The 27,272-nt window shown below is 47.5% G+C and overlaps 13 protein-coding genes across 13 annotated transcripts; 6 read left to right on the top strand and 7 right to left on the bottom strand.

Annotated features, from left to right (window-relative positions):
- Positions 1 to 189: 189 nt before the first annotated feature.
- Positions 190 to 1,579, top strand: I302_102343 (uncharacterized protein; the record flags this gene model as incomplete). The annotated part of the gene is made up of 7 exons (XM_019187721.1): positions 190 to 265; positions 338 to 369; positions 439 to 722; positions 787 to 808; positions 875 to 1,033; positions 1,156 to 1,231; positions 1,299 to 1,579. The coding sequence occupies 7 exons, from the start codon at positions 190 to 192 to the stop codon at positions 1,577 to 1,579; spliced, it is 930 nt and encodes a 309-aa protein (XP_019050599.1).
- Positions 1,580 to 2,453: 874 nt separating this feature from the next.
- On the top strand, positions 2,454 to 4,468 carry I302_102342 (uncharacterized protein; the record flags this gene model as incomplete). Its single annotated transcript, XM_019187720.2, has 8 exons — positions 2,454 to 2,505; positions 2,565 to 2,632; positions 2,700 to 2,963; positions 3,054 to 3,382; positions 3,458 to 3,484; positions 3,583 to 4,003; positions 4,163 to 4,256; positions 4,341 to 4,468. 8 exons carry the CDS (start codon positions 2,454 to 2,456, stop codon positions 4,466 to 4,468), a joined length of 1,383 nt encoding a protein of 460 aa, XP_019050598.2.
- Positions 4,469 to 5,179: 711 nt separating this feature from the next.
- I302_102341 (uncharacterized protein) lies at positions 5,180 to 6,859 on the bottom strand (the record flags this gene model as incomplete). The annotated part of the gene is made up of 10 exons (XM_019187719.1): positions 5,180 to 5,274; positions 5,354 to 5,409; positions 5,470 to 5,498; positions 5,568 to 5,637; positions 5,731 to 5,809; positions 5,901 to 5,937; positions 6,007 to 6,093; positions 6,161 to 6,231; positions 6,357 to 6,425; positions 6,556 to 6,859. The coding sequence occupies 10 exons, from the start codon at positions 6,857 to 6,859 to the stop codon at positions 5,180 to 5,182; spliced, it is 897 nt and encodes a 298-aa protein (XP_019050597.1).
- Positions 6,860 to 7,853: 994 nt separating this feature from the next.
- Positions 7,854 to 8,894, bottom strand: I302_102340 (uncharacterized protein; the record flags this gene model as incomplete). Its single annotated transcript, XM_019187718.1, has 4 exons — positions 7,854 to 8,088; positions 8,179 to 8,298; positions 8,445 to 8,647; positions 8,802 to 8,894. The coding sequence occupies 4 exons, from the start codon at positions 8,892 to 8,894 to the stop codon at positions 7,854 to 7,856; spliced, it is 651 nt and encodes a 216-aa protein (XP_019050596.1).
- Positions 8,895 to 10,027: 1,133 nt separating this feature from the next.
- On the bottom strand, positions 10,028 to 12,726 carry I302_102339 (uncharacterized protein; the record flags this gene model as incomplete). The annotated part of the gene is made up of 11 exons (XM_065869464.1): positions 10,028 to 10,236; positions 10,304 to 10,477; positions 10,546 to 10,775; positions 10,845 to 10,981; positions 11,043 to 11,156; positions 11,215 to 11,780; positions 11,848 to 12,052; positions 12,116 to 12,193; positions 12,250 to 12,270; positions 12,371 to 12,462; positions 12,531 to 12,726. 11 exons carry the CDS (start codon positions 12,724 to 12,726, stop codon positions 10,028 to 10,030), a joined length of 2,022 nt encoding a protein of 673 aa, XP_065725536.1.
- A 447-nt stretch (positions 12,727 to 13,173) lies between these two features.
- I302_102338 (mitochondrial 54S ribosomal uL14m domain-containing protein) lies at positions 13,174 to 13,993 on the top strand (the record flags this gene model as incomplete). Its single annotated transcript, XM_019187716.1, has 5 exons — positions 13,174 to 13,200; positions 13,275 to 13,365; positions 13,480 to 13,651; positions 13,756 to 13,909; positions 13,985 to 13,993. The coding sequence occupies 5 exons, from the start codon at positions 13,174 to 13,176 to the stop codon at positions 13,991 to 13,993; spliced, it is 453 nt and encodes a 150-aa protein (XP_019050594.1).
- A 212-nt stretch (positions 13,994 to 14,205) lies between these two features.
- I302_102337 (uncharacterized protein) lies at positions 14,206 to 14,826 on the bottom strand (the record flags this gene model as incomplete). Its single annotated transcript, XM_019187715.1, has 3 exons — positions 14,206 to 14,582; positions 14,662 to 14,697; positions 14,763 to 14,826. 3 exons carry the CDS (start codon positions 14,824 to 14,826, stop codon positions 14,206 to 14,208), a joined length of 477 nt encoding a protein of 158 aa, XP_019050593.1.
- Positions 14,827 to 15,457: 631 nt separating this feature from the next.
- On the bottom strand, positions 15,458 to 15,880 carry I302_102336 (uncharacterized protein; the record flags this gene model as incomplete). Its single annotated transcript, XM_019187714.1, has 2 exons — positions 15,458 to 15,588; positions 15,646 to 15,880. The coding sequence occupies 2 exons, from the start codon at positions 15,878 to 15,880 to the stop codon at positions 15,458 to 15,460; spliced, it is 366 nt and encodes a 121-aa protein (XP_019050592.1).
- A 1,239-nt stretch (positions 15,881 to 17,119) lies between these two features.
- Positions 17,120 to 19,000, top strand: I302_102335 (uncharacterized protein; the record flags this gene model as incomplete). The annotated part of the gene is made up of 8 exons (XM_019187713.1): positions 17,120 to 17,338; positions 17,480 to 17,640; positions 17,841 to 17,920; positions 17,992 to 18,207; positions 18,315 to 18,397; positions 18,479 to 18,521; positions 18,591 to 18,671; positions 18,801 to 19,000. The coding sequence occupies 8 exons, from the start codon at positions 17,120 to 17,122 to the stop codon at positions 18,998 to 19,000; spliced, it is 1,083 nt and encodes a 360-aa protein (XP_019050591.1).
- Positions 19,001 to 19,511: 511 nt separating this feature from the next.
- On the bottom strand, positions 19,512 to 20,787 carry I302_102334 (60S ribosomal protein uL18; the record flags this gene model as incomplete). The annotated part of the gene is made up of 4 exons (XM_019187712.1): positions 19,512 to 19,779; positions 19,900 to 20,345; positions 20,437 to 20,502; positions 20,644 to 20,787. 4 exons carry the CDS (start codon positions 20,785 to 20,787, stop codon positions 19,512 to 19,514), a joined length of 924 nt encoding a protein of 307 aa, XP_019050590.1.
- A 475-nt stretch (positions 20,788 to 21,262) lies between these two features.
- Positions 21,263 to 22,714, top strand: I302_102333 (protein disulfide-isomerase domain; the record flags this gene model as incomplete). Its single annotated transcript, XM_019187711.1, has 5 exons — positions 21,263 to 21,394; positions 21,480 to 21,821; positions 21,889 to 21,981; positions 22,042 to 22,192; positions 22,254 to 22,714. The coding sequence occupies 5 exons, from the start codon at positions 21,263 to 21,265 to the stop codon at positions 22,712 to 22,714; spliced, it is 1,179 nt and encodes a 392-aa protein (XP_019050589.1).
- A 295-nt stretch (positions 22,715 to 23,009) lies between these two features.
- Positions 23,010 to 23,863, top strand: I302_102332 (uncharacterized protein; the record flags this gene model as incomplete). The annotated part of the gene is made up of 2 exons (XM_019187710.1): positions 23,010 to 23,546; positions 23,663 to 23,863. The coding sequence occupies 2 exons, from the start codon at positions 23,010 to 23,012 to the stop codon at positions 23,861 to 23,863; spliced, it is 738 nt and encodes a 245-aa protein (XP_019050588.1).
- A 345-nt stretch (positions 23,864 to 24,208) lies between these two features.
- Positions 24,209 to 26,870, bottom strand: I302_102331 (phenylalanine-tRNA ligase, beta subunit; the record flags this gene model as incomplete). The annotated part of the gene is made up of 10 exons (XM_019187709.1): positions 24,209 to 24,498; positions 24,630 to 25,011; positions 25,063 to 25,468; positions 25,526 to 25,585; positions 25,644 to 25,713; positions 25,787 to 25,901; positions 26,003 to 26,272; positions 26,403 to 26,609; positions 26,701 to 26,811; positions 26,868 to 26,870. The coding sequence occupies 10 exons, from the start codon at positions 26,868 to 26,870 to the stop codon at positions 24,209 to 24,211; spliced, it is 1,914 nt and encodes a 637-aa protein (XP_019050587.1).
- Between the last annotated feature and the right edge of the window lie 402 nt (positions 26,871 to 27,272).

Raw genomic sequence — 27,272 nt, 5'->3', positions numbered from 1 at the left:
AGTCTGAAAGATAAAGAATTAATGATCCCCAATAAATAGACGGACATTGATGCTTTGCTTGTCGTGATTTTCCAGTTTCTTTCAAGGTTGTCTATCTACTTTGTCCAAGTTGTATACCCATTTCTCCCTCCTTCCAGTCGACCCCTCCGCTTCCTCTCCCAAATCCATAGATCAACGCTCAAATCCAACATGTCCCCTCCTGCCGACGGTCGATTAGGTAAAAGAGAGTCTGGTACCGCCCGTATCTTGGGTTCGGGTGCTTCAGGTGGGTCAAACAGCGCAGCTATCGCTGTATGAAAATGTTAACTGACTGCTGACATCTCTGGTCTATGTTCAGGTGTTGCCGAGCTACTCGTATTCCACCCTGTCGTATGTCCTCTCTGTCCATTCTCATCCTCTTGGTCCTCGAATATCAAGCTGATCTAACTTCGCATATAGGATACAGTAGCCAAGCGATTGATGTCCAACAAAGCAGCCATCTCCTCCACAGGTCTCAACAACATCATCTTCCGATCTGCCGCCCAAGCCCCCATCCACTCTAAGTTCCTATCGCTGTTCCCTGGATTGGGTTATGCAGCAGGATACAAGATCGCTCAGAGGGTGTACAAGTTCGGCGGTCAGCCTTACTTTAGAGATTTGATCGATAAGAACGGTGGGGATTGGTTCAGGAGTACGTTCGGGAAGAAGACTGGAGGGATGTTGATGCATGCTACTGCTGGGTCGTAAGTCATATCTTCCGCTCATCATTTTTAAGGGTTTGCTAATTTGTGTGTGCTGGTGAATTAGCATGACTGGTATTGGTGAAGTTGTAAGTAACCCCCTATCACTTTTTGTGTATCTAACTTGTGCTAATGTTGGAATCACGGTTCATCAGGTACTACTCCCCCTGGACGTTCTCAAGATCAAGATGCAGACCAATCCTGACGCGATCCGAGGCAGAGGTTTACTCAAACTCGTCACTGATGAAGGTATCGCCTCGTTATACAGAGGTTGGGGTTGGACAATGGCTAGAAACGCTCCTGGATCTTTCGCTGTGAGTTGTTACTTTAATTTCAAAACTCGCCTGCTTGTCGCATTCTTCGCACTCGTTACACCCCTGGAGACCTGCATCTTCACGACTAATTGAGGTCACGCTAATTTCCGATTCTGTGGCAGCTCTTCGGTGGTTCTGCAGTAACCAAGGAATACCTCTTCAAACTCTCCGACTACTCTTCTGCTACCTGGACACAGAGTGAGAATCATCAACGATATTCATAGCTCGATTGCCTTTCTGACATGTTTCACTACTTCCCACATAGACTTCGTCGCCTCCATCGCCGGTGCCGTAGCTTCCATCACCGTCGCGGCCCCTCTCGATGTCGTCAAGACCCGAATCCAAAATGCCAACTTCAACTCTACCGTTGGTGGATCAGCCATCATCCGAGAGATGATCCGAACAGAAGGTGTCGGCGCGTTCTTCAAGGGATTAACACCCAAGATTCTTGTAGTCGGACCTAAACTTGTTTTCTCATATACCTTAGCTCAAAGTTTGATCCCATTCTTCGGTAAATACGGTGAGTGTGATCTCACCTCAGGATAATCCTGTAATCATACTTGTACCATGTCGCTGATCATCCTATCTCGCATTCATGATAGTATAATCGCATTGAAACCGCGGACGGACATTCATTCGTTCACCCACTTTCCTTTCGTTCAACTTCATCTGCCAACTCTCAATAAATGGCATAATCTCACTTTCTTTACTTTACTCGGCATATAAACCTTTTTTTTTTGTTTTTGGGAAATCGGATATCCCCTTGGACGGAGGAGGAAACTTAATTTTGTATATTGCGAGTGGTACCGGATTTGATTGAGATCATATAGATAGTATATATATAGATCGTATACGTATATCGTTCACCACTCTTTCAATGGTCGTTCTGACATAGATGACATTACATGCATTAGACGATTCACAGGTACCGCGAAAGTGAGGGAGAGTGCCACATGTTCCCGTATGATTCCCCCCACTTTGTAAGGTGGGGTGGAGGTGGTCCAAGCGTTGACTATAGTGGTTTGAGATGTTTTACAATAATGTAGTATCCCTCTTCCTTTTCGAAAATCTCTTTGATCCTTGTTTCATGACAGTAGTACTCCTCACTACAACGACGACGAAGCCGTCATATATACATATCATATATAATCGATCCTCGACTCACACTACATCGCATATCTTGGAGCAGTCCCACCGATCAAGATCAAGAACAACCAATATATAGGAAAGGAAATCAATTGATTGGACTAGGCGACATTTCGTTGTGCTCGGGCGCATCTCATTTGAGTTCCTCCCCATCTAATTGAAGAATCATCGTGTCAAGCTGTATTCGACGACTACCAGAACCTCTGATAATTTCAACCTCTCCTTCAGCTTCACTCCCATCAACCTCTCCTAAAGTGGTGGAAGAGGAAGCAAAATGAGCGACAAGCTAAAAGCTCCCGAGGTACCTCCCATGGTATTGATACTAGGTATATCAGCTAAGCCTCGTGTACTCCTTCATCACTGGTATAGCTGACCATTCAAATAGGAGGCACAACCACCATCGCTCGAACGTTGTGCCAGTACCTGCTAAATCCAACCTCACCTAAAGCTTCAGTGAGTGGGATTCAGACTCTTTTCCCATGATACGAATCTACAGGAAGACGGCTGATTCTCTGGATAGTTTGTGCGTCTAGCAGACCGATTCTCCGTCTCACCTCCAACGACTTACCTCGATAAATCGTTCCTATCGCTACTAAATTCAGAAAACTCGAAGCTGGAGTACAAGCAGGTCAACCTCCTGAATACTTCAAAGCACTCTGAACTATTCACCCCTCCAAGTGAGTATAGGGGCACCAAAATTCTGCCCAGGGAGAAAGGGGATTTTGAAGGATTCGATATTGTCTTTGATCTGACTGGGGAGCTGGGCTTTGATAGACCCGAGATAGTATGTTCATCGTTCTATCTGACTCAAGCCCCTCCCCTTCCAATTGCGGTATACGATACATGCCGCGAGCTGACACCGGACTGATGACAGCTACAAATCTCAAACACCTACCAAACGGCCCTATCCCTAGCAACTAGCGCCTCGACCCTCCCATCCAACCTCAAGCCCAAATCATACGTCAGATTGACATTCCCATTCTACGAGCAAAAATCCTTACCCTCCTCTTCTCCCGGTCATCCAGAGTCTGCCGGACTCACACCTGATGGAGTGAGGGGGAGATGGTGGGCTGAGACTCTAAGGGGTATAGGTAATCTGGATTTGAATTTCGGGGTGATCAGGTGCGCGGCGTGGTATGGGAGGGGGGCGTATCAGGGGGAGATCGTTCCGAGGTTGGTCGTTGGCCATGTGTATCAGTATTTGTGAGTCTTCAGTTACGGGCTCAGTGCGCGCCAGGGTATTTCAATGTACTGATACATCATATTGTGGGGAGACAGGAAAGAGGAGATGAAGTTTTTATATAAGTGAGTGTATGCTGTTTGACCCAGTATAACTGGTTCCTACCAAGAGATAGCATGTCACATCTATTTCTTCAGCACATCACTGACCAATGAATGGACAGCTCCGACCTACGAGTCAACACTGTCCACTCCCTTGACGTCGCCCAATCCCTATACCTACTCTCTCTCTACCTCCTCTCCAAGCCCCGCGCCGACATCCTCAAAGAATCAGCCGTAACCCTCCCCTTCACATTCTCCTCACCCTCCTCATCATCCGGATTCTCCCTCACGTCCTCATCGAAACGATCATCCATCTCAGATTCATGGAAGACCATCCCGACGGTCATACCTGAATCTACCAAAGTCAGGGTACCGCTTTTCAACGTCGTAGATGAGAATGACTCGACGCAGGGAAGTCTAGCTAAGATCGTGGCGGAGACTTGGTCGATTAAGTTTGGGTTTTTGAACTCTGCCATGGCGAGCTTGGTGCAGCAGTTTGCGAAGAATGATTTTACGGAGATGGTTGAGGATGTTAATGAGATGGTGAGTGTATAGACATCTTCAGAGCCAATATAGAGGCCATCTGCGCCAGCCCATTCTCACTTGTCCCTCTCTGCCGTTGGAAATACCATTCCCACCCCGTTCACCCGTGGAGGTATCGGTGAAAAGACATGACAAGTATAACATTGATGCATGAAATAGCACGTCGAAGCCTGGTCCAAGATGCTGGCTTCTTCCAACCCACCCATAGAATCTAGTCCGATAACTCCCTTCCTCGATGAACATGCGTTCAGAAGTAAGTGAATATTCCGGTTTTCTCTAGAAACACCCAGTGAAAGAGGTTGAGATGATGTTGTATGCTGATTGTTCGTTTGCGTAGAAATGTCAATCTGCCTAGATGGATCAAAGGCTAAGAAGATATTGGGGTTCAAGCCTATCCATCCGAAAGTCGAAGTTGGAGAGTTGAAAGAGATCGTCAAAGAATTTCAGGAAGATAGATTATGGTGAGTCCGTCACTTGAAGTTTGAGTTCCATTTGCGAGATCGTAGCTGACGGCGATACGTTTTGTAGGCCCAAGTTATCTTGATGAATAGTTGGCGACATTGGGCGAAGGAATAATTGGAGTCAATGTGGGATAGGATAGACTTCCAAATTCCGATTATCAATAATGCTATAATTCTATCTTGAGTTACAGAAGTAGGAAGCTAGAAATTCAAATCACGAAACTCAGATACGCCAGACCCCCTTGCATGGTCCACTCGGAAAGACAAGAATTAGATAATTTATTGATACCTCGATTCCATTTTCTTTCGCTCTGGATAGCATTTTTCCTCCTTCATGAATAATTATGAACGCAATGTGATGATTTCATCGTAACGGAGCATGCCCTTCTCTGCCTTCTCATATATCGTTAGAAGCTTCGCGGTTTTCAATTCACGGTACATCGCTGACTCTGATGCATAAACAATGAGCGATCGCTCGACATGAACTATACACGTGCGAATACAGGATATACAATACTGCCCTTAAACATCTTCTTGCCAGGGGAACCCCTCCCCTCCGGACCGAATGGCAAATCGTTTCGTTCCTTCTTTCAATCTCTCTTCTGCCTCCGATGTATAGCGCAAAACTGAGAATTCACATCATCCTTCCTCTTCCCTTTCGTTGCTCTTTCCTACCCCTCACACTATCATTGCACTCCCTGTAGATCGGCGGTGCCTACAAAAACTTCTCAGCGATATTGGGATAAACGTCGAATCGCCTTTGTATCGTTACGGGTAGGTTCTTCCTTGTCGTATTGAGGAGGTCGACGTCTGGGATATGGTTAAGAAATGAGTAAATGGAGTTCCCCTTCAATCAATTAGAGAGATGAGATGCGACAGATGAACTCACCAATATCAGCGTATATCGTCGTAGGTTCATGGGAAGCTTCGACGAGGACGTCTCCTCTATTATATCCATTAGCTCGGTTCATAAATCAGATGAGTGTAGAGAGGCGGAGGACTCACAGAGGATTGACGACCATCGAATGACCGTACTGTTATCCCACCACCGCGTGCATCAGCGATGAGACTTAGATCCATCTTGATGACAGAGAGACACTTACAGCTTGATATGATGCCTCGGGGTGCCTGGCAGGCGAACACATAGCCACGTAGATCTGATTATCGACGGCTCTGCGGAATGAGGGACAGGACATCAGTAAAAGCAAAATCATCGGATATACGAGTACTAATAGGTGGTAGCATGCAGAAAGTAAAGCAGCTCACCTGGCTCGTTGGAGGAGGGTCCAATGCATTGGGCCGGTGGTGGTGTTGAATGCCGCGGGGTAGATCATAGCCACGCAGCCTTTCGACGATTCAAGATATCAGTCCTTGGTTTTTCAATTAAATCCACGGGAGGAAGGTAGAGGGGAGTGATCAGGTGGGTGTACACATACCTTGTCTGGCGGCGATGGTGGCCATTTCGGGGAATCGCTATTTCAACAAAGAGGTTGCATCAACACTGGTCCCTCGGCAGTGTATAGCGGAAATGTGGTCACTTACAATATCATAGCAGATACCCAACCCAATCTTACCGAAGGGTGTATCAAAGGTTGTCAATGATTTGCCTCCTGTGAGAGTATCTGATTCCTATTTGATCAGAAATGTATTAATATCGATGAGCAACCACGCCCCGGTCAGATACGATTTGACCCACCTTGAAGGTCTGTCTACCTGGGATATCAATGTCGAACAGGTGAACTTTCTGGTGGATGGCCACGAGGGTTCCTGGAACGGCGGAGATAACACGGGATGATCAGCTCTACTGAGGAGCGATATCGCACTGGCCTTGGTGATGGATACTCTTCTCTGCCTGCTGAGACGACTTGTCTCGAGTGGTAAGTTAGACTTACCGTCCGGATCATATACCGTACAAGTATTAAAGATCTGATCAGTCTGTTCGTCTTTCTGAGGGATCGAGCCTGATGTCATTCCATAAGTCAGCTTGTCTACCTTGTATACTTCGTATATATCATACCTCTTAACCAACACCAGGATGAACCTGTCGAAACCCCGAACCCTACCACATCAGAAATGGAAGGACAGACTTACCCCCAATCAACCAAACCCCATTATCCCTAGCCATCTCCCTCATAGCCCTAACCGTCTCCCCCTCCTCCACCTCGTTCCACTTGCTCCCGACCTTGGGGACCTTCTCCGAATACTCTCTAAAAGCGCTCACTGCATAGGGAGAATTCCAAATCTCAGGTAAGACGATCAAGTTTGGTTTGGGCGTGATTTTGCTCGCTTCGAGGACTGCCGCTCGAGCTACGGAGATGTTTTGGGATTTTGAGGATGTTAGGGAACCGAGTTGGAGGAGGGCGAGTCGGAAGGGTTTGGCTGTGATCGATGCCATGTTGTGTATGCTGGGGATGTATGTGATTCAATGAGAGGAAGAGGTTGATGGTTTGTACTGAGAGAGAGGTGATTGAAGATGAAAGATGGAAGATTGGAGAAAGACCGAGTGAAGTACCTTTGTGCAGAGTATATAAGCTGAAGAAGAAGTAGACACGAGGATGGCAGATGACGTGGTAGGCTGCTGTTTGTGTGTGTATATGTATATTTGTATATTTGTATACTGATGATGGTAAAGTACAGTGAAAGATGACCAGTTATTGAGTGATCAATCGCATTGACCGGGTTGACCGCCGGTAGTACTGCGATTAGAGCTGGAATAAGACCTTACGCCCGGAACATGACCGGTGTATCAGTACGCCTGTCTCGTGTTGTACTGTCGTGTTCCTGATATCTCGAGACCTAGCATTGTTTCGCATGGCATATTACTGCATATGCATAGAGCACAGAGCACAGAGCACAGAGCACAGAGCACATACACATGCACATGCACATGCACATACCTCGTACGCCCACAACGCACATTGACACACGACAGAAATGTCACGACGCTACTCGTTACCAGAGTGGGGAAAGAGCACACAACACAAATTCAAGAGTGACCAGATTGCCTCCGAGTTCAAATATTACCATCTAACATATACCACGACCATGCATGACGATTCGTTAAGAGACTAGACACAGATAAATCAAACTCGGATCAAGAATAACAAACAGACTACGACTATGTGATTGACATGTATGATATAGTCTGTCTTTGGTAGGGGAAGAAATAAGTGTCCTTGGGTAAATGAAGACGTGTAAACTAGAAATGATGCAAGAAGAAATACAGATATCAGACTGATGGAAGAGAAGAAGAGATAGTCACGTAGAAAAGAAAACGAAAGGAAAGGTGAAATTAATCCTATTCCGTTATGTCCTTATGTCCTTATGTCCTGTCTGACGAATGGGTCGAAACCGAATCTATATGCTATCGACCCGATGATTGAGATCGATTAAAGCATGAACACTCCGACTCCCGCTCCGACCGCACCAACGACCAAAGTCATCCACCCTCCCATCAACACCTCCCCACCGACCATCTGTCTCCTTGGTGAAGCACCACTCTTCGTTCCATTGGCGATGGCAGCCTGGGCAGATTCGAGGACAGCAGAGTTGGCGGCGGATTGGTATTCCTGGTAATCTTGGATGGTACCTGCGGGGACGTTTGCGGTAGCTACAGTTGGGAGACTGAGCGTATCAAGCCAATCAAGCAGACACACGTCGTCAGCACGACTCGGACTCATACAATCGCAGATACGAGAATGAAAGCAAACTCACGCGGTAGTAGGTGCGGTCCAGGTGTAAGCAGTGTAGACTCCATCTCCAGGATCAAGCCAGTAGGTGGTTGTTCTCATGGGTGCGGCGGTGGTCGTAGGGGTGTTACCGACAACTCGTTGTCTAACACAATCAAGAAAGATAAATCAGTATAAATTCGCTTAGACATGCCAGATGAATGGGAACAGCGTGGCGAGGAAGGGGCTTATAAAGCAGTATGGTGTAGTACAGTACACGCTATTTCCACCTTGAGATGGAGACAAACTCACTGCGTAGTGGTAGTCCTCAACTGAGTCAGCGTAGGCGTCGTCGTAGCATCCTCATCACCATCGTCCAGCGCGGTCGTAGCGGTCGTAGCGGTAGTTCTGGCGGTGGTGGCGCCCGCAACTCCGGTAGTGATAGTTTGCAAGGTACGTGTGGTGGCTACTCCGAGGGCGTTGGTACCGGTCGATAAGACTACGGTATCACCTTGCTGTGTTGTGCGAAAAAAGAACCATTGAATTAGCATATGTACCATGGTAAGATGATATCTCCTATATGAGGATGGGAAGTGATAGCGAGCGATGGCGGAATATTGTATTTCCCAAAGAGAAGAGGAGATGAGATGAAGTGGGAACGATACTCACAGCCCATGGGAAGGTGGTAGTAAACTGTTGAGCAGCTACGTTGGAAGCCGCCAAGAGCAACGCCGAAACGAGTGTCGACGAGGAGATGTACATGTTGAGTATGAGGTATTATAGGTGATGATGGAAGTGAGAATGAGTACGGGTTTCTTATTTGCTGAAAGGCTGGTTGATCGGTTGAAGCGGATGAAAGGAAGGAGGGTACTGCGCAGCAAGGGTGGTCTTCAGAGATATACTAATCCTATCCTATTCAGAGAGGTATCCTCTAATCCTCGACTTCACTAAGGTAAGATATCTAATAAGAGTGAAAAGATGAAGATTGAAGATGGAAGGTGAAAAGCGCGTTTCTAAATGGGAATGGTCGCTGAGATGGGAAGTCAGGGTTGAGGGTTGAGGGAATAAAGGATCGTTTGGTGAATTGGTGAATTGGTGTGTTGGCCACTTGCTAATTGTGTCTTCTACGCTGATCCAGTAGTAAGAACGACCAATCTACGTCGACGATAATGCTCAGCAGAGTAAGAGTATAGTATTGATAAAATATTGTTATAATATGAGGAGTAATATTAGACCAAGACGAAGAAGGAAACCAACAACAAAGTGAAACCAAGCACAACTCGTCACAGGGTAACTTGAAGGTAAAAACTTGGCTAGTTGGAATCAAAGTGGCGGTGTTTGATCGATTCCCTAATAGACATTACGATTCTTTTCTAATCATCATATAAAGGTAATCGTAATGGGTTAGAACCAAACATCCGGGGATTATCGGGTATATCAACTGTGGCATGACGTCGTGACCCGGCACTGTTGGCTTGACCATATCGAGTAATTAGGTTAAAAGCTTGTGGAAGTCGAAGTACATGTTCCAGCACTTGATACTTTATCTGGTGAGTAGTAAGCTTAGTAGCTCATCACAGTTGTACAGATCATCACTCGTCAACAATAAACAATGTCACATCAAAAATCAATATATGCATTTGCCCCTCAAATTCTGAACAAAATATGTATGAAGCGTATGAAGCGTATGAATTGTATGAAAATCGAAAGGCGGAATCACCGAAACCCAAGTAAGAATCTTCCTCAAAATCTCTTCTCCAAAAGCACAAAAGTGTATATATATATAATCTTTCTCGATGTCATCGTCTTCTCCCTGTATCTCATCTCTTATCTCTCCAATTCATTGAAGAACTGTATTTACATACCACTCGTAAGACATCTTCCAATATCGTCAATCACGCCTTGAGAGCCACTCCCAACCCCCCTCCAAGCGCCTCAGCCAACGTCCCCGCACCGTTCCCGTTCCCGATCTGGTTCTGACCATTCACAAACGACGAGGGTAACTTGGGCAATCCCAACTCAGCTCTCAATAAGCTTATATAATATTCTTTCATCTGCGTTTCCGTCGTTTTGGTCGTTTTCTGAACGATCGAGTATAAATCCTCTGAAACACGGTATATCAATCAATCTACGTTCCGTGTCATATGAACCAAGACACAGAAACGACTCACCCTCCCAGTTCGTACATTTACTAGCGACTGTAGTACCGCTCACCAAACCCGATAATGCATAGGCACCTTCTCCAGGCTGTACCCTCCCTTCCGTATCTGTAGGGTCAGATGGATCGATGAACCAATTTTGAGTTGAGGATTCCAGTATATCAGGGTAGACCCTACCGGCAACATCTGTATGATTGACCGAATCAGCTATTTGACTTGTTTTGACTTAGACTGAAGATCGACAATGGACATACCGATAACGTCCACGGTCACTTCGCTCCTTAGCTCGTTCAATTGCCTATAGGCGTACCCTTTTGGCGCCTTGTAATGGTGGACAAGCGAAGTATCATCCGAGTCGCCATCATCGGTCTCAGTCCCCGGTGCACCTTCTTTGGCAAGTTCGAAGACATCCCCATACATGAGACATCGCCATCCTGTCAAACTCGATTTACTAGGATCAGGGTTGACTTCAACGGCGAGAACTCTAGCATGCACAGCATATCGCTCATCAACACGAGCACGTCACAGAACGAGTGTACAGAAACAGACCCACCTGATCTTAAGGAAGACTCCTTTATCTACCGCACCGTCCGACGGAGGTAACAAATTGCTTGTGGGCAGTTCATTTCTTGTCTTCTTCAGTCTCACCAGATCATCGAGCCAGATTCGTTCACCACCCCACCATAATCCCTAGATCATTTAGAAAAGTCAGCTGATACCGACGAGCCACTCAAACATGTAGTCAGCTCACCTGATAGAGCGTTTTCTTCTGCGTCAATATGGCTTTCATATCCTCCGCACTGATATCCTGGTCGTTGGGTAAAACATCGATCTTATCCGTTTGAGCCCAACATTCCGTGATATCCTGTGTGATCCACTGATTCAGCTTCAATATACCGCAGAACCAGGAGAATGTAACTTACCGAACCAGTCTTCAACGCGACACTCAACCTAAACACCACCTCCTCATACTTCTCAGGCATCTCCACGAACCTTATCCTCTTGGCCCAATTGCCCTTCCAAACTTTGATCAAAGAATTCTCGATATCTTCCTGAGATTGACCCTTGAATCTGGGAGCTTCCTTCCTGACTCCTTCCTTGAGGACCTTCTCGGCATGATCCCCTATATCGTTCCAACCTTCTTCTCCACCTAGGAGATCCTTACCAGTCTGCCAGGGCAGTACATCTTTCCCATCTTTGATGACTTCGTCGTGAGCGCTGAACATCCCCAACGGTCGAATGTGATATTCGAAATAGTGGATGACAGTCTGTTTGGAACTGTCCAATGAGGAAGGTGCTTGTCCGCCAAATAAGGTCCAGGCGGAAGATGCAGAAGCTGAAGCGACGTCTCCGTTCGTCACGACTTTCGTCTTGAGGGGTACGTTGGATACTAGTCCCGGCCAGTGGGTCACAGGTGTCAGGCCAGGGGTGGAAACGTTGGATGGAGGGGTGATGGTGTTTATCCTGAACCAGATGAGTTCACCTCGTCCTGTTGTACGATATACAAATCAGCTTGTGGTGTTCAGTGAAGATTGACGGATGATCAATAGACATACGGAATCTCCTTTGCGATCTTAACTCCTCAGCTCGCTCAGGAACAACAGAAGGTAAAGCGACATCATCGTCCTCGGGCTCAGGAAGTTTCTTCTTCTTTGCTGAGCCTTCTTTCAACGGTGAGCTACCTGATGGTCGTTTGGTCGCTGATCCAGGTGTGGAAGTTCTAGGCTTGTAAGTACTACCTTTACTATATTTGCATCCGCACTGCGGTGTACCATCTCAAGGATCAGCTCATGACATCTTATACTGTGGGATACGAACACTCACAGCAGCATGATCACTCAAAGGCTTGGAAGTATCGAACAACCAATCTGCGTGTATCAGGAATTCGGGTACACTTCGGAACTGGTACCGCGACATCTCGTCAGCTTAGGCTATGAATGACAGTGAGAAAGACTAACCTTGGCAACATCTCTAGCTCCCTGCGATATAAAGACATCAGTCAGTCAGCAACGACATGACGTGGTGAAATGAGAGCAAGTCTAGAGAAAGGAGTGGAAGTAGACAGAGCTGGGAACTCACATATAAATAATGATCTGTCCTCACATCTCCCCCCGGCTGTCTCTTCCTATGAGCAAATATCTTGTACCCATCAGGAAGAGGTATACGCGGAGCTAAGTCATGAAACGTAACATCAGCCCATCCGTTCGACTGCTTTCGAAAGCGTTACTCGCAGACTTACAATCCAGATTTAATCCCAGCTTCACAGCTAGATGCTTGCCTATTCCACTAGCGTACGCCTCCCATTTCTGCGATCCGACAGGCTCCTCCTCGAACCACGAATCGTTCGAGTCCTTCGGTGTGGACGTATTGGGATATCGCGATGGGTCGGAGTCTGTTCGGGGCCACAACAACGCAGGGTGGGATGATTTTGACATGATTTAGGTACTAGGATCGGTCCCGGCGATGCCAGTAAGATCCGGTGTGATGTCCAGGTTAGGAGGGATGTGATGAGTAATATAGGGTAGATGGGTGAATGACGATAAGCAAAGATGTGAATGTAATGTTCAACCAGAGGTAATTCCCTTTTTTCGAGACGAGACGCGTGAATAAATCAACATTCAACCTAACAAACTGGTACTGTACTCGTAATGGCTGGTAGGGGTATCTTTAAGTGAGGTAATCAAATAAATCTCAACAAACGGAATCAAAATGTTGAATTCCTCTGGCACTTCGACAAGATTGTAGGTTCCATTCCCAGCATAGTTTAATTCAGACAAACCAACATAAGTTACATAGACAAAGACGAGCAGCAGAGACATATACAAGCAAGAAGGACAACCTCAGAAAAAAGATCATCCAATCTAATTCTTCAAGCAAACACGATGATAGGTTTGAAGGGTTTACTCAATGTAAGTTGACCTGTACTTTTCCCTCTTCAGTCGTTCGCCTATTTACTTTGGACTGACCAATCTATCGAAACTAGGTCATCGACAACACTGGGGCATTGAAAGTGGAATGTATCAACGTATTAAAAGTCAAGACGAGGTTGAAGTCTACCGGTACAGCTACAGTCGGTGAGTTTTCCCGAATCATACACCTCCCCCCGAGTTGAGCCTTTCAACTCCCAATCTCCATGAGACCCACCTCTATCCGCTTCAGAGGACTGTAGCTGATTCGTTGCAATCAAGGCGACGAGATAGTTTGTGTAGTGAACAAGGCCCGACCCATCCCAGCCAACGAGGTGGTAAAGAACCCCTCGTCCTCCTCGAACATACAGAAAATACGAAAAGGAGATGTGAGAAGGGCGGTCGTGGTGAGAGTTAAGAAGACTGTGCAGAGGACTGATGGGAGTGTAGTGAGGTGTGTTGTTACCCACTTTTCTGTGCACATGTCCCGGATCAGACGGCTATTGACATGTGATATATCGCGATTCGAATCACTAACATGTTCTCTTCACATGACAGGTTCGACGACAACGCAGCTGTCCTGCTGAATAACAAGGGCGAGATGCTGGGAACGAGGATAGTAGGGCCTGTAGCTGCCGAGTTGAGGAGATCGAAGGGCGGTGCTGCTGGTGCGGGTGGAAGGTGGGGTAAGATATTGATGTTGGCGCCGAAGGTGAGTTTGCTCGACCGACCCGCAATGTCGTCCTATACGAATATGTATACTGATATCCTGTGTTATTTCATTCAGGTCGTATAGGCATTTACGACATTCATCTGGATGTATCCTCTTTGCATACCTCATCATATGATTACTATGGTAGGGAACAGACTGTATAGCAGTGTACCGACTTTGTCTGTCTGTCGTGTTACACAAATGTACTGTCAAGTGGATCAGACACTTCCTACACTGACGGACAGGAACCATTCAGTCCACTCTCGAGGTCAATGATGCCACTCAACCACTCGACCTCAACTGAGGATCAATGAATTCCTGATTCTTCTATCTTCCTTCTTCCACGCCTTTTCTTCCTCGCTCAATGCCGGTCTGCCTCCTCTTTTCTTTTTCTTTCCATTGGACGATGCCTGCAGACTGAAGGTACTCGGCCTCTTCTCAACGAGACTCCTGTCGCTCTCACTGGCCCTGAGGGCAGCAAGTCTAGCAGCCGTCTCCTTGGGGGTATAGCTGCTATACGTTACCGGCGTTTCCACATCATTATTGTCTGAGTCGGGCTCCAGCCGCACAAACTTGTTATTAGGATTATGTCTACTCGATCGTTGAACAGGTGTGGTGCCTCTTGAAGTCGGATCAACTGCGTCTGCGTCCACTTCAGATGAGTTCGACCCCACTGAACAAGAATGATGAATCACCGATACCCGTTCATGAGGTTAGGGAGGCGAGGACCATGATAGTAGAATTCTACTCACTCTCAGTGCCAGACTTTGACCGCTCTGAAGTCTCGCCTACCGTAGGTGCATCAAAAATTCAACCCTGCCAGATTGGTCGAAAGAGAGGGACAATTGCTCACCTGTCTTGGACGAATGGTCTTGCTTGGAGAAAGTACTATCGGTGGTTGATTGTTGATCTGCCATTATATCAACAAGATAATTGGATAAGTGATAGGTGTTAGATCAAATTGCAAAAGAGTGTCTCACTTGTAGGTGTGCGCAATAGGAGATGATCAAGTACCCAGGGGTCATATACCTGCGGGGCTTCTTCGCTCTCTCTGGCGCTCTAGTCAATTGAGTCGAATACTGTCTGTTCCACTGTCTACGCAGAACAAGGGAGGGGAACATTGGGAGTTCAGCTTGATATAGCTCCGCTCAACTTGACACAAGGTTCTTCTACGAGATTGGGACTACCAATATTGAGCCTCAGGTCCAAAGGAGCCAACACAAAAGCTGTCTTGTCCAAGAATAGCGAGCCCTTTGTCTCTTGACTCGAACGTACGTTCCCATCACCGTAAGGTGGGAGTAGGAGATCAGCATCCGTTCCATCGTAGATGAGCGACCGTTCAGAGTGCCGACCACTTCGTTTGAATTATTAATGCCCACGAATACCTCGTGATGAACGGCAGATCGACGTGACATTGGTCAACACGAATGCATATGCCATATAACTACAAGTTCATCCTACTCTGCATCTCCGATCTCTCTCTCACCAATGTAATCGAGGTACTAGCTTGTCGGGTGATAATGCCCATGCAAAGGTAGCTCTTGGGTACTAGGTACTACTCTCTCCAGGTGTCTTACCACCATAAAATCTACCCCCGCCTTCGAAAGTGGAAAGACCCCTTACACCATCATCTTCATCCGAGGGAGGCTCCCCCGCATCTCTGAGTCTATCAGCTTGCTCTACCTTCGCAAATCTGAATCAGCTTCCGAATCAGCATCGCATGAACGATGACTCACTTATTCCAGGAGATCTCGACGGAGACGAAGAAGACCCGTGGGACCCCGGTGATTGAGCCGATACGGTCCAAGAATTAGTCCCAAAAGATTTACGGTTCTTCCTAATCCCACTAAGCCTGGGTCTCAACGCATTGTCTTTGGTGCCAGTGCCAGTCCTGGTGTTGCCCTTGGAAGGATCAGTGCTCTTGCTCATGCTCGCTTCGGAGTCTCGGGCGTTGATAGATTGCTCGGCCATGTTGAACGAGATTGAGATTTGTCATATGTGAGCTACTGTGTAGTGTATGAAAGAAGAATATGCCACCTCATGAACTAATCCTCATATATACTTCATGAATATCTCACCAAGCTCAATTTGATTTATAGAAAAGTCTCCTCTTGAATCTGGCACAGAATTTAAGTGAAAGGAAAGGATGATCGAATCAACCGATCCTTGAAAGAACTTCTCACAGTGAATTCACGCTATCGCTCTCCTTTTACTTGCTCTTCCTAACACACTCGAGAACTCATGGTACACGGCCTGCATCAACAGAAAGGTGGGAAGGACGATCAGGGACTGTACCTCTCTCTGTGTTCCAGGCTCTGCGCCACAGCCGCCCCTCAAGATGATCAGTGCGTTTGATGCCCCGGCCGAGAATCAGCTTTAGGGATACATGGTCTATCTTAGGCAAAGTGTCGTTTGAAAGGATGGAAGCTCGGTGTTGGGGCAGTCGGCTGGGTATACGGGATGACCCGAATGGGAGAAGAAAGGAAATACCAATACTTTATGGTGGGATTGGTATAGTCTGTCTACCAACATATACCTATAAATTGGTATCGCTGAAAGATCGTCCATATGCACTCGCGTAGCGTGTGAAAGTCTGTAGACGATCTTCGGACCTACCGCCGGTAGTGCGAATGCGAAAGCATGTGTGTATGTGATTTACCAATTCAATTCCCCTTTGTCCTGTATGATCATCCTGAATGAAGTAAGGATATTTTTGCAAATGGAGCCAGCAACTGCAGTGGTCTCAGCAGTTCATCAGAGGAGAGTCGGACCGATAAAGGGATACCTGTTCCCTTTTCGAATGGTATAGATTGGTGGGGCCATCAATAGATTCTCGACTAATTCAGGGTAAAAATGATTAAGAAATGTTACGCATAAAAGGTACGCGTGGAGTTAAATATCAGAAGTGGAGAGATGGAGCGCCATGCCATGCCTTTCTTTGTTCATCCTAGAGGGAATCAGATTAGGCGAATGAACCCCACGTATCATCGATATCAGAAGGAAGAAGAACGAGGACGAAACTGTAAAACGCCAGATCAGATCAGATCAAATTCTCATTCTTATTCTGCACATTCCTCCCCTCTTGTCGCAACCACACCGCAAGATATAAATTAGTACCCATCCACTACCACTTCTTCACTTGTTTCCTTTCCCAATAAACCAATAAAATTTGAACTCGTCGATAACCCTCTGCCCTCCACGTTGAACACAATGTCCTTCATCAGATCAGCTTCATCTCTCACCCACGTCGCTCGAGCTCGACCATCCTTCGCTGCTCCCCTCACTAGGGTCGCTCTCGCCTCAAGGGGATACACCACCCCTACCCACGTTCGAAGGGACAAGAACGGTGATCCCCTTGAAGAACACCGAGTAGAGGTCGAGCCCAAGATGGCTGCTATTGACGAATCCATCACCTTTGAACACCCCAAGGTAAGTATGCTCCAACCGATATAACGCACGTTCCTCCCCTTTCAACATACTCCCCCCCTGTCATTCCCATCATCCTCATATCCCAAAGACGTGAATTAAGAACAAGCACGGAGCTGATTCGCGTACCGCTCCACTTCACAGAAATGGGCAGACAAACACCCAGGTCACGATATGACCAAAGGTGATTTCGGACGACACACCAAACGTACCCTCGCATCATTCTCGATGGACGGTAAAGTCTGTCTCGTCACTGGTGCGGCTAGGGGCTTGGGTAACATGATGGCCAGGACTTTCGTTGAATCGTGAGTGATAGTCCCACGTATCATCAGGCTTATCACACACTCCCATCATTCTACTCGTCCTGTTAATAATGCTCGTATCTCACCTTCCCCTAAAAATATTCTCTGTAATGTTCTCCTAAATTCGTTCCACTTGATTCAAAATTTTCAATTACATAACCCCTGCACGGACACACGCTAACGATGGGTCTCCACACCATCAGCGGGGCCAACGCCATCGTCCTCGTCGATCTCAAGAAGGAAGAAGCTGAGAAGGCCGCCGACGAGTTGGTCAAGTGGTTTGGTAAGTCCACCTCCACTGTCCACTACAAGGCAAAAAAAAAACTATGACTGACGCGGAATGACGCATGACAGTCGAGAACGGTGAAGCCGAAGAAGGAGAAATTCAAGCCCTCGGTCTGGGATGTGACGTCTCGGACGAAGCCTCCGTCGCCAAGGTGTTCGAAACTGTTAAAGAGAAGTTTGGGAGGTTGGATGCGTGTGTTACCGCTGCTGGTATTGTGGAGAATTACGTGGCGCACGAGTATCCTACTCAGAAGATCAAGAAGTTGTTGGATATCAACATTATGGGTGGGTTGACTTAAATTTTTGTATCAGTGATCATCTCTGTCCATGTTTTGAATCATCGCCCTTCTTTCCTCGTAACATCGATCGCTGATACGTTTATACCTGTTTAGGAACCTGGTTCTGCGCTCTCGAAGCTGCCAAGCTCATGCCTGAGGGTGGATCTATCACCCTTGTAGGATCCATGTCTGGATCTGTGAGTATTGTTCTGACCAGCGCACAATAAACCAAGATAGACGAAACAAAATGCTGATGAGCCTCACTTCCTCTTTTGTAGATCGTCAACGTCCCTCAACCTCAAACCCCTTACAACTTCTCCAGTGAGTGCCTGCTGCAGCTCAAGTTCAGCTCTACAGGCTCATAGCTGATATACCAATTGATTTTTTCAGAGGCCGGTGTACGACACATGGCCAGATCACTCGCCGTCGAATGGGCCGCCAAAAACATCAGAGTCAACTGTCTTGCTCCTGGTGAGTTGATTTACATACGATCACAGTATCCATCTGTCATACTCCTTAACATTGGTTCCTTTGAACGTCTCCTATCCACTCATACAAGAAACACAACAAATGAGATACAATGCTAATACCTCGTGATAGGATACACCCTCACCAACCTCACAAAAGTCATCCTCGATGCTAACCCCGTCCTTCGAGATGAATGGTTACACCGAATCCCCATGGGTCGATTGGCCGACCCATCCGATTTGAAAGGTGCAGTCATCTACCTGGCATCTGATTCGTCTAAATACACTACCGGTGCGGAGATTGTGGTGGATGGTGGATATACCTGTTTGTAGGTTGATTCGTTGGTATGAGGAAAAGAAGAGGAAAGACAAGGGAAAGGGGAAAATGGACATTGCAATGGATCGAGGTGGAAAGAATGCTTTTTTGTAAGATAGATAATAAGAATAATTACATGAATAAATTGATGCATGGAAAATAAGCTCTGGTCATGATGAGTGGTTTGGCTTAGCTTAGGATTGACTTACACTAGTTTTGTGATCATTCTGATGCTCATCGTCTGCTGCTGCGTCAGTAGTGACTTGCGGCAAGTCGGTTCCTCCTGAGATTGAGGGAGATTGAGCTGCAACATTGCAGTAATGACAATAATACCGGGGCCAGTTCTCTACTGCCCTTTGTGTCTCCGAAGCATGTCAATGAGACAAATTCAGATGCAACGGAATCGAGCGCATACAAGGAGATCAAGCATGCATGATATCCCACGAGGGATCGTACTACAATTGTAGACGTACAAAACCCTTGTTTGACCCAACCAAGCTAAACTAAACCAATGTGTAAGGTAATAGTTTACTCGTCATCCTCCTCATCCTCATCAACAGCGATCTTACCAGACTTGTAAGCCTCGATCTTCTCTTGGATCCTGGCCTGTTTCTCCTCCTTGGTGGATTTGGGAGTCTTGTGTTTCTTGGACTCGGACTTCCACTTGGCGGTGTCCTTCTCGGTGGGGGTGAAGGAGGGGTCTTCCCTGATCTTGGCGTAGGCTTCGGTGTAAATCTCCTCGATGTCGGCGGAGGAGACGTCGGCGGCGAGGTAGGAGGCGAATTGTTTCTTGAATCTGGTTTGGGGGTTTGAAGTGTTATCAGCATTGGGTCACACCTGGATGGGAAAATACATGTGCCATCTGATATCTGATATCTAGTATATATGGTGTAAAGGAGAAAAGAACCCAACTCACCGCTCATCATCTTCCTCCTCGAGAGACTCCATGTACTCAGCAACGTGACCACCGTGGATGTAGTTCTGGAGGACCTCAGCGTCGATAGACTTGGTCTCGGGATCGTAACCTGGGAATCGCTTCTCATTGTGGGGGATGAAGATACCACCGTCCGAAGCACCCTTCATGGCTCCGAAGACTCTAGCACCGGTTGAGGTCCTTCTGAGACCGACATCGAGGTAAGCCTTGAATGGTCGGGGCTCGTCATCTCCCAAAGCCTCGGTCAACTCCAATTCACCAGAGGGTTCCTCTACACCCTCGTATTTGTCGGCGAGACCGAGTTTGGTGAGGGCTCGTCGGGCGACGAGGAGACCGGTGGCGTAACAGGCGGTCCAGTTGGTGAGACCGTGCTCGATACCGTATTTGGGGAGTTCCTTGGAAGAAGCGTGGACGAGGACGGCATCACCCTATAGTTTAAGGAATAGACATTAGCATTTCACATTTTGTAGATGATCTCAGTCTATATTGATAAGTGGATATGAAAGAATAAACACCCACTTGGATCTTGGCGTACACGATTTGACAGATCACTTGCTTGTTGGTGATTCTGACAACGAGTCGGTACTGTTCGAGAGATCAGACGAAATATCAGCAAATCTACTTCCAAACTCAGTCAATCACACCTCTTCTCTCTAATTCCACTTCTAACCCAGATCATTCCTCCCACTATCCTACCGTACGCAATGAGCGAGAACCCATACTCACCTTGGGCGAAGCGTACTTGTTCTTAGCCTGAGAGACGAGCGCCCTTCTAGCTTGGTAGTCGGTCTTACCCTCTCTTCTTCGTCGGGGCTTGACTTGGTACCTTGAGAAGTAGGCGTCGTTCTTTTGGGTCTTGACGAAAGGCATTTTGATCGTCTTTTGGGGGGGAGTAAAAGATTTGAAGGATGAGGAAGGAAAAGAGAGACTGTTATGAGTTGATTGTACGTTTGGTCAAAAGACGGTAGACAGTAGCCACGAGAGGATGTGAGCAGTGAGCAGCAGCACCAGACAGCCTGACAGTAACAGTGCAGAGCCAAAGCTAAAGTGAAAAATGTCGAATTCGACATTTTGGTGAGATCGGCGTTTCGTCAGACCACTATTTCGCCGAAAAGCTCCCTTCGAGGCGTTCGACAAATAAGAGTAGAGTTTTAATTACGTAATGACAGTGAGCACACCTCCACGTCAGATGTCCACTTGAAAGTGGGTGAGCATGGATGACATTGAGATGCATAAGCACCCAGATCATATACTGACTCTACAACATATAATCCATAGACATATTCATCTTGGTCGAACCGATATCCTCCTCAGAAGCACACCTATAGCCCAGACCTTGCTCAACATGCTCCTCACTCTACCTCTTGCCCTGGCTACGGCCCTCCTTCCCCTCGCCCAAGCAGGGATGTACGGCCAACCCGTCCTCAACCTCGATGCCAAATCGTTCAAGCAGGCCATGGCGACAGAACATGCCGCGGTGAGTTCTGTCTCTCCTTCTACTTCCTGCTGTTTGTCCAGATCTCAAAGTGGACATGATCAGCTGATACGATTGGCAACGATAGATGGTAGCCTTCGTAGCACCATGGTGCGGGCACTGCAAAGCCCTCGGACCAGAGTACACCTCTGCCGCGCAATCCCTCTCTCCGCTCATCCCTTTCTACGCTATCGACTGCGACGACCAAAAAAACAAAGGTCTATGTGCGGAATACCAGATTCAGGGGTTCCCTACGATCAAGGCATTCCCTAGGGCCGGGAAGGGCGCAGCGAGGGATTATCAAGGAGAGAGGAAGAAGGGGGCGTTGGTGGATTATGCGAAGGGACTGGTGCCTGATAGAGTTAGGAAGTTGAAGGTGGATAGTAAAGGGGGTAATGAAGATAAGGTCATTACAGGGTTCTTGGAGGAGGTGAGGTTTGCTCCAATATCCGAAGTAATGAAGGCAGTCGCTGATATACTGTGCGGCTGTGGTGCAGAAACCTAACTTACCTCATGTACTGCTTGTTCATCCATCTGCTCCGTCCATTCCGTTCTTATGGAAAGTCCTAGCCCATAGGTTGTCAGGAAAGGTAAGCTCGCCTTTTCGTTCCTGGCAGTGAACGTGTCCTGGGCTTACGACAATAACGCAGATGCACCTTGGTTTCGTCCGAGATACCTCTTCTCACTCCTTGCTCTCCTCACTTGGGATATACGACGCAGCAGAAACGACCAAAGACGCTACGAGGGTGGTCTCATGGCCTGCGGAAGCTACCTCAAAGGATGGTCTGACAGAATACGAGGGTGAGCTACTCAAAATACTACCTGGGGTTTCTTCGGCTAATACGGACATTGATCATCACAGGAGCGATGAAGTTCAACGCCCTACTCGAATGGCTCCAATTCCAACTAACCGGCGAAACGTCCACATCGAACGATTCAGAGAAAGTCAAGCAGAAACCACTCAAGGTTCCTGAACCTATCACCTCCTCTTCATCAGCTGACGAGGTCGACTCAGAACCCAAGGAAGAAAGGTCTGTGAAGAGCGAGGCGGCAGCTAGGAGGGCAAAGTTGGACGAAGCTGAGCGAAGGGATAGGGAGAGGAGGGAGAGAGCAGCTGCCAAGAAGGCTGCGGAGGAGGCTGGCGGGAGCGGTACCACTGATAGTGCGCCTGATGCTGTTCCTCAGGAGGCTGTGGAGGATCAGACAGTACCTGGAGAAGAGAGGAAGAGGGAGGACGCTGCTGAGCCTGAGCCTGAGCAGACGGCGCGAGAGCAGGATGAAGAAGTGGTTGAGAGGACTGGTGTACCCCATGAGGAGCTTTGATCTGGAGTAGTAGTAGTTTATGATCATATGCATGCTTGTTATATCTTGTCTGGACCTTTGCATGTGATAAGCTGTCTCCTGATCTTGGAGTGGGTATCAAGAGAGTTGCTATGGAAGGTGTCGAGAGGTTGAAAGATCCGACGGAACTGACCGTGTTTTTGAGATTATGATTATTTTGAATTCTCAGAAAGCGATCGACAAGAGACAAGATGTTCAGATCATCTCGAGTCCTAGTACTTGTTTATCTCACATCCCAATACCTCACGAATCTACAAATCCGATAGATTGACAAAAGATGTCATTACCCCTCAACCCTCTACGACGAGCAACATGCCTCCGATGTCAATCCTTCCCTCGATTCTCTCATGCAGGACCCACCAGGCTCTTCTCAACTTCCCCTCGAAATCTCAATTCATCCGAAGGGGAATCATCAGACCAAAGAATCAACACATGGTTCCTCTCCCAACCTTCCCGTCCCCTCCCTCCCTCATCCATCAACCCACCAACATCCTCCACTTCCGCTCAGCTGGATCCCTCGTCATACCGTCCCCAACCCATTCATCCCATTCCAGAGACTACACCCCCAATCCTCCATCCACTACACGCCTTCCTCACCTCCCCCTCAAGCGAGGCCTCGGAAGTACTGCATGCGCATACAGTCAGGATGTACGATACCTCCTCCCTATTCCACTTGCTTGACCAGAGGGGACAGGGGGATCTGGTGGGAACCGAGGAAGGCAGGGTGGGATGGTATGATTGGGTGATCACTTTACAAGTCAAGGGTAGGGGGAGGGGGGTGGTGGGCAGGGGAGATGGAGTATTGAGACGATGGGTGAGTCTGTCTATCTGTCTTTCCGTGTGATATATCATGTAATAGAAGATGGTCTGCCTGATCACACAAGAGACAAAGTATTGTCCGTCACATGGCTGACACTCTACTCAAACTAGCTCTTGAAAAACCCATTACATCCCTCGATCCCACCCTCACCACACGAATACCCCAAGACACCCCGAATACCCCCCGACTCAGATTGGTCAATCGTGCCTCTCAACCTTGGGCCAGAGGCGGACATACGAGCATGTGTGAATCTTCTAAGTGAGGAAGGGGTGGGGAGGTGGAAGTTGGATGAATTGTGGGAGGGTAGATAGCTTCTCTTTTGTACCAGCCACGATGTGTGTCGGATACATTGTACTCTATATAGCAAACAATAGAGGTAGATCATTATGATCGTTGCGCTCAATCATCAGCTACATTGCGTCGTCCATGAATTCATGATTTGCACGTACTCCTCTAGATCGTCTGATCTGATCCTCGATATGATGTATGAAATGAACCCAGCGCCATTGGCGAGACCGAGACATGATACTACCGCGTATTAATCAAGGGAAGGGTCATCTAGGATATACTGCATCTACCCAATTCTACTCTACTTCAGCCTATATGATCTATATACACCTTCCATCTCCTCCATTCTGCCCTTCCTCAGGAGGAAACTACAACAACGGCTCCACATCAATTTCAAGCGCCGAACAAGGTCTGGTCAATTCGAAATTATTCAACACCGTAGGATGCAAAATACCAAGCGAACCAATCACGATATCCCTAGACCAAGGTTTACCTTCGTCCGCAGAGGACGAAGAGGGTAACGCAGATTTGAGGGTGGATGCTATGGTCGATAATGGTCCGTCTGAAGATGGGCCGGAGGGGGTGGGTTCGGTAGGTTGGACGTTGGGTTTGGGTCGGTAGTATACGTGAGCTGCTCGACCTGGGAGGTAGGTTGGGTCTGTACATGGCAGGATGATTAGCATTCGATCTCACCTAATTCCCATTGACATTACATTTTCCCCTTTCCCCTCGCCGGTGCCCCTTGAGACGTATTGTTCGACTAGTATTCCAAAGCACAGCCGCACTCACCCTCAGCAGAAGCGATATAATACCCGTACTTCCCCTCTCCCTCCCTCTTGCCCAAGAAAGGTACTCCCAAAACCTGCATAATCCTATCCAACAATCCATGAGCAACCTCGAACCCAGATTTCTTATCCATGTACACCGCACACAACCTCCTGTAGTTCCTGGACTGCCTCTCCGCCTTGGGATCTTGGATCGCCACGTCGGAGCACTCGAAGATCTTCATAGGAAGGGCGAGGGCCTTGTTCTCACGTACGGTCTTGAGCATACCTGGTAACAACGATGTTCGGACTACCTGGTATTCCAACGATTTGGGGTTGGCAAGGTGGATGGCGTAGTTTCCTGGATCGGGTCGGTTGAGCCATGCAAAGTTCTCGTCGTGCGAGCACTGTAATATCACTGTCAGTCCCAACTCTTTCAAATTCGTGACCGAACTCACCAAGATCAGGGGCAACGCCTCGATCCAACCTGCCATGGCACATTCCTTCCTTATCAGATCGCCCAGCCTGTTCACAGGGAAAGCCTTGGCGACGGTGTTGGTCGTGGGCATGGACTGAGGGAGATTGTTGAACCCGTAGGCGATCGCGGCATCTTCCATGATATCACATTCGTGCAGGATATCAGGTCGGGTCGGTGGGACTTGTACGTCGAGAGCATCAGCGTCGGTCGCGGAGGGAGTGGCGGTCAATGACATTCGGGTGAGGAGGGTGCAGATCTCCTCTCGGGAGAGGGTCAGACCAGTGGCGGCGTTGATGTATGATGAAGAGGCGGTGGTGGATCGGGGGGCGAGAGGGGGTGAAAGGTGGGATGAACCGTCTGGCATGATGATCTTGACGGGCTCGATGCTGCGTCAAGAGGTAAGTTGCTGGATGTGATGCAAGGAAAAACGGGAAACCTCTCACGTGAAGGGGATGTCGGTGTACTCTGCAAACATCGTTGAAATCATGTTGATCACAATATCGCTGTAACAGGTAAGTGATCAGCTGAAGGACTTTTTTGAGTCGCAAAGAAAAAGCTCACAGTTTGGTTTTATCAGTGGCCGTGGTATCAACGAAGATGTTCTTGGTTTTCCCAGCTACGATCTTGGAGTCTGTCGGTAAACAACAAACATCAGTATGAGGGTGCAAAAGTTGTGCCATTGGCTCCGAAAGCAGGTTACTCACGCTGAGAGTTGATGATAGGAGGCATGGACAATACTCTATCCTTGCTATCGTAGATGACAGGGTACGCAGGGGCATCTCTAATGATATTGAGGTATTTCGCGAGGTGTCTGTCGGTCTGTGGTTCGGACAAACCAATATAAGTAGATGCAACGTTTTCCCCAGGAAGCACGCCCGTTTTTTGTACAAATGCAAATCAATGTGAAAATCAGGACCCACCTCATAAACACCCATCAACTCCTCCGCGGTATACTCCTGATCCTTATTCAGCGGCGCGAACTTGATCTCCTTCGGATCCCTGCAGATATACCTGAAAGGTCCCTCGACAGTGTCCAGGTCGTGCGTACCGATAGCCACGAATTTACGTTGTCTACATAGATTCTGGTGCAACTTGTCCTGGAGGTCGATGAAGGACTCGTACTCTAGTTGATTCATTGGTCGGGAAAGGCGGAGAATGGCCGAGGCGAAGTATGGTCGGAGTGGGGATGTCTAGCGAGTTATAAGATTAGCTTTGGTTGAGAGATGACGCGGTAGAGTCGCACTACAAGTACAGAAAGCATGATCACTCGTAGGAGGATAAGAGGAATGATATTCTGAGTATATGGGTACGTTCACTCACTGAAGCTTCCACATGGACCTCCTGTAACTTGTCTGGAACTGATAGAGTATAAGTAGGCGGTTGTTCCTTCTGTAAGAAAATTCTCAACGATCTAGCCAATCCTTCCAGACAAAGCAGGTCATATCGGTTCGCTGGGATTTCAATCTTTAATTGAGGTGGTGGGGAAGATAATCCCTTGGCTCGGGCCTCTTCGACATCTTTGGTGGTCTGTAATCCATACCGAGAGATGATCAGCATACAGCCAGTGTAGCTAATGATAGCATTCGAAAGGGTTGAAGATAAGAGACAAGACACGCACATCCTCGTCAAGCTCAATACCGAAATCGAAACACAGCTCGTCGAACTCATGCGTGGTGTATTCCCTTTCTAACCTCCTGTAGAGCTCGGCTTTATCTACGGTGATGGTGGGCTGTACATGTATACGTTAGCTGAGTTTTTGTTTCAAGTTTGATGTGGGCCGCTTACCATTTTGCTGATCTATTTCCTGCAGGTGTAGAGAAGATGATGCAGATTTGTTGATATGGTGTACTCGATAAAAAGTTGGACAGTTGAAAGTTGAAATGTGCGAGTCGAGACGAAGGAGACTGAGGCTCAAGCTTAATTTCGGAAAACGGAATCAAATTCATAATCATATTGAGGATGTTGCAGTTACAGGTATCTTGAATACTACTTAACATCACTCGTGAACATGCATGCATCGTGCTCGGGTCTCCTTTTGCAATGCCGACTGGGTAGCTCTGACCGCAATGAAATAAGAAAGATGCATGATATGTGACATATCGACTGAATCGTCTCGTTTGTCCGCACACTCCGGACACAACGAGTACTATTTTAGATATGATCCCTCGTCTATATCTCTCCCTCTCGGTC

Source organism: Kwoniella bestiolae, chromosome 1, assembly GCF_000512585.2.
Source record: "Kwoniella bestiolae CBS 10118 chromosome 1, complete sequence".
Taxonomy (NCBI): domain Eukaryota; kingdom Fungi; phylum Basidiomycota; class Tremellomycetes; order Tremellales; family Cryptococcaceae; genus Kwoniella; species Kwoniella bestiolae.
The sequence above is the reverse complement of the archived record's forward strand: the minus strand, read 5'-3'. Positions and strand labels throughout refer to the sequence as shown.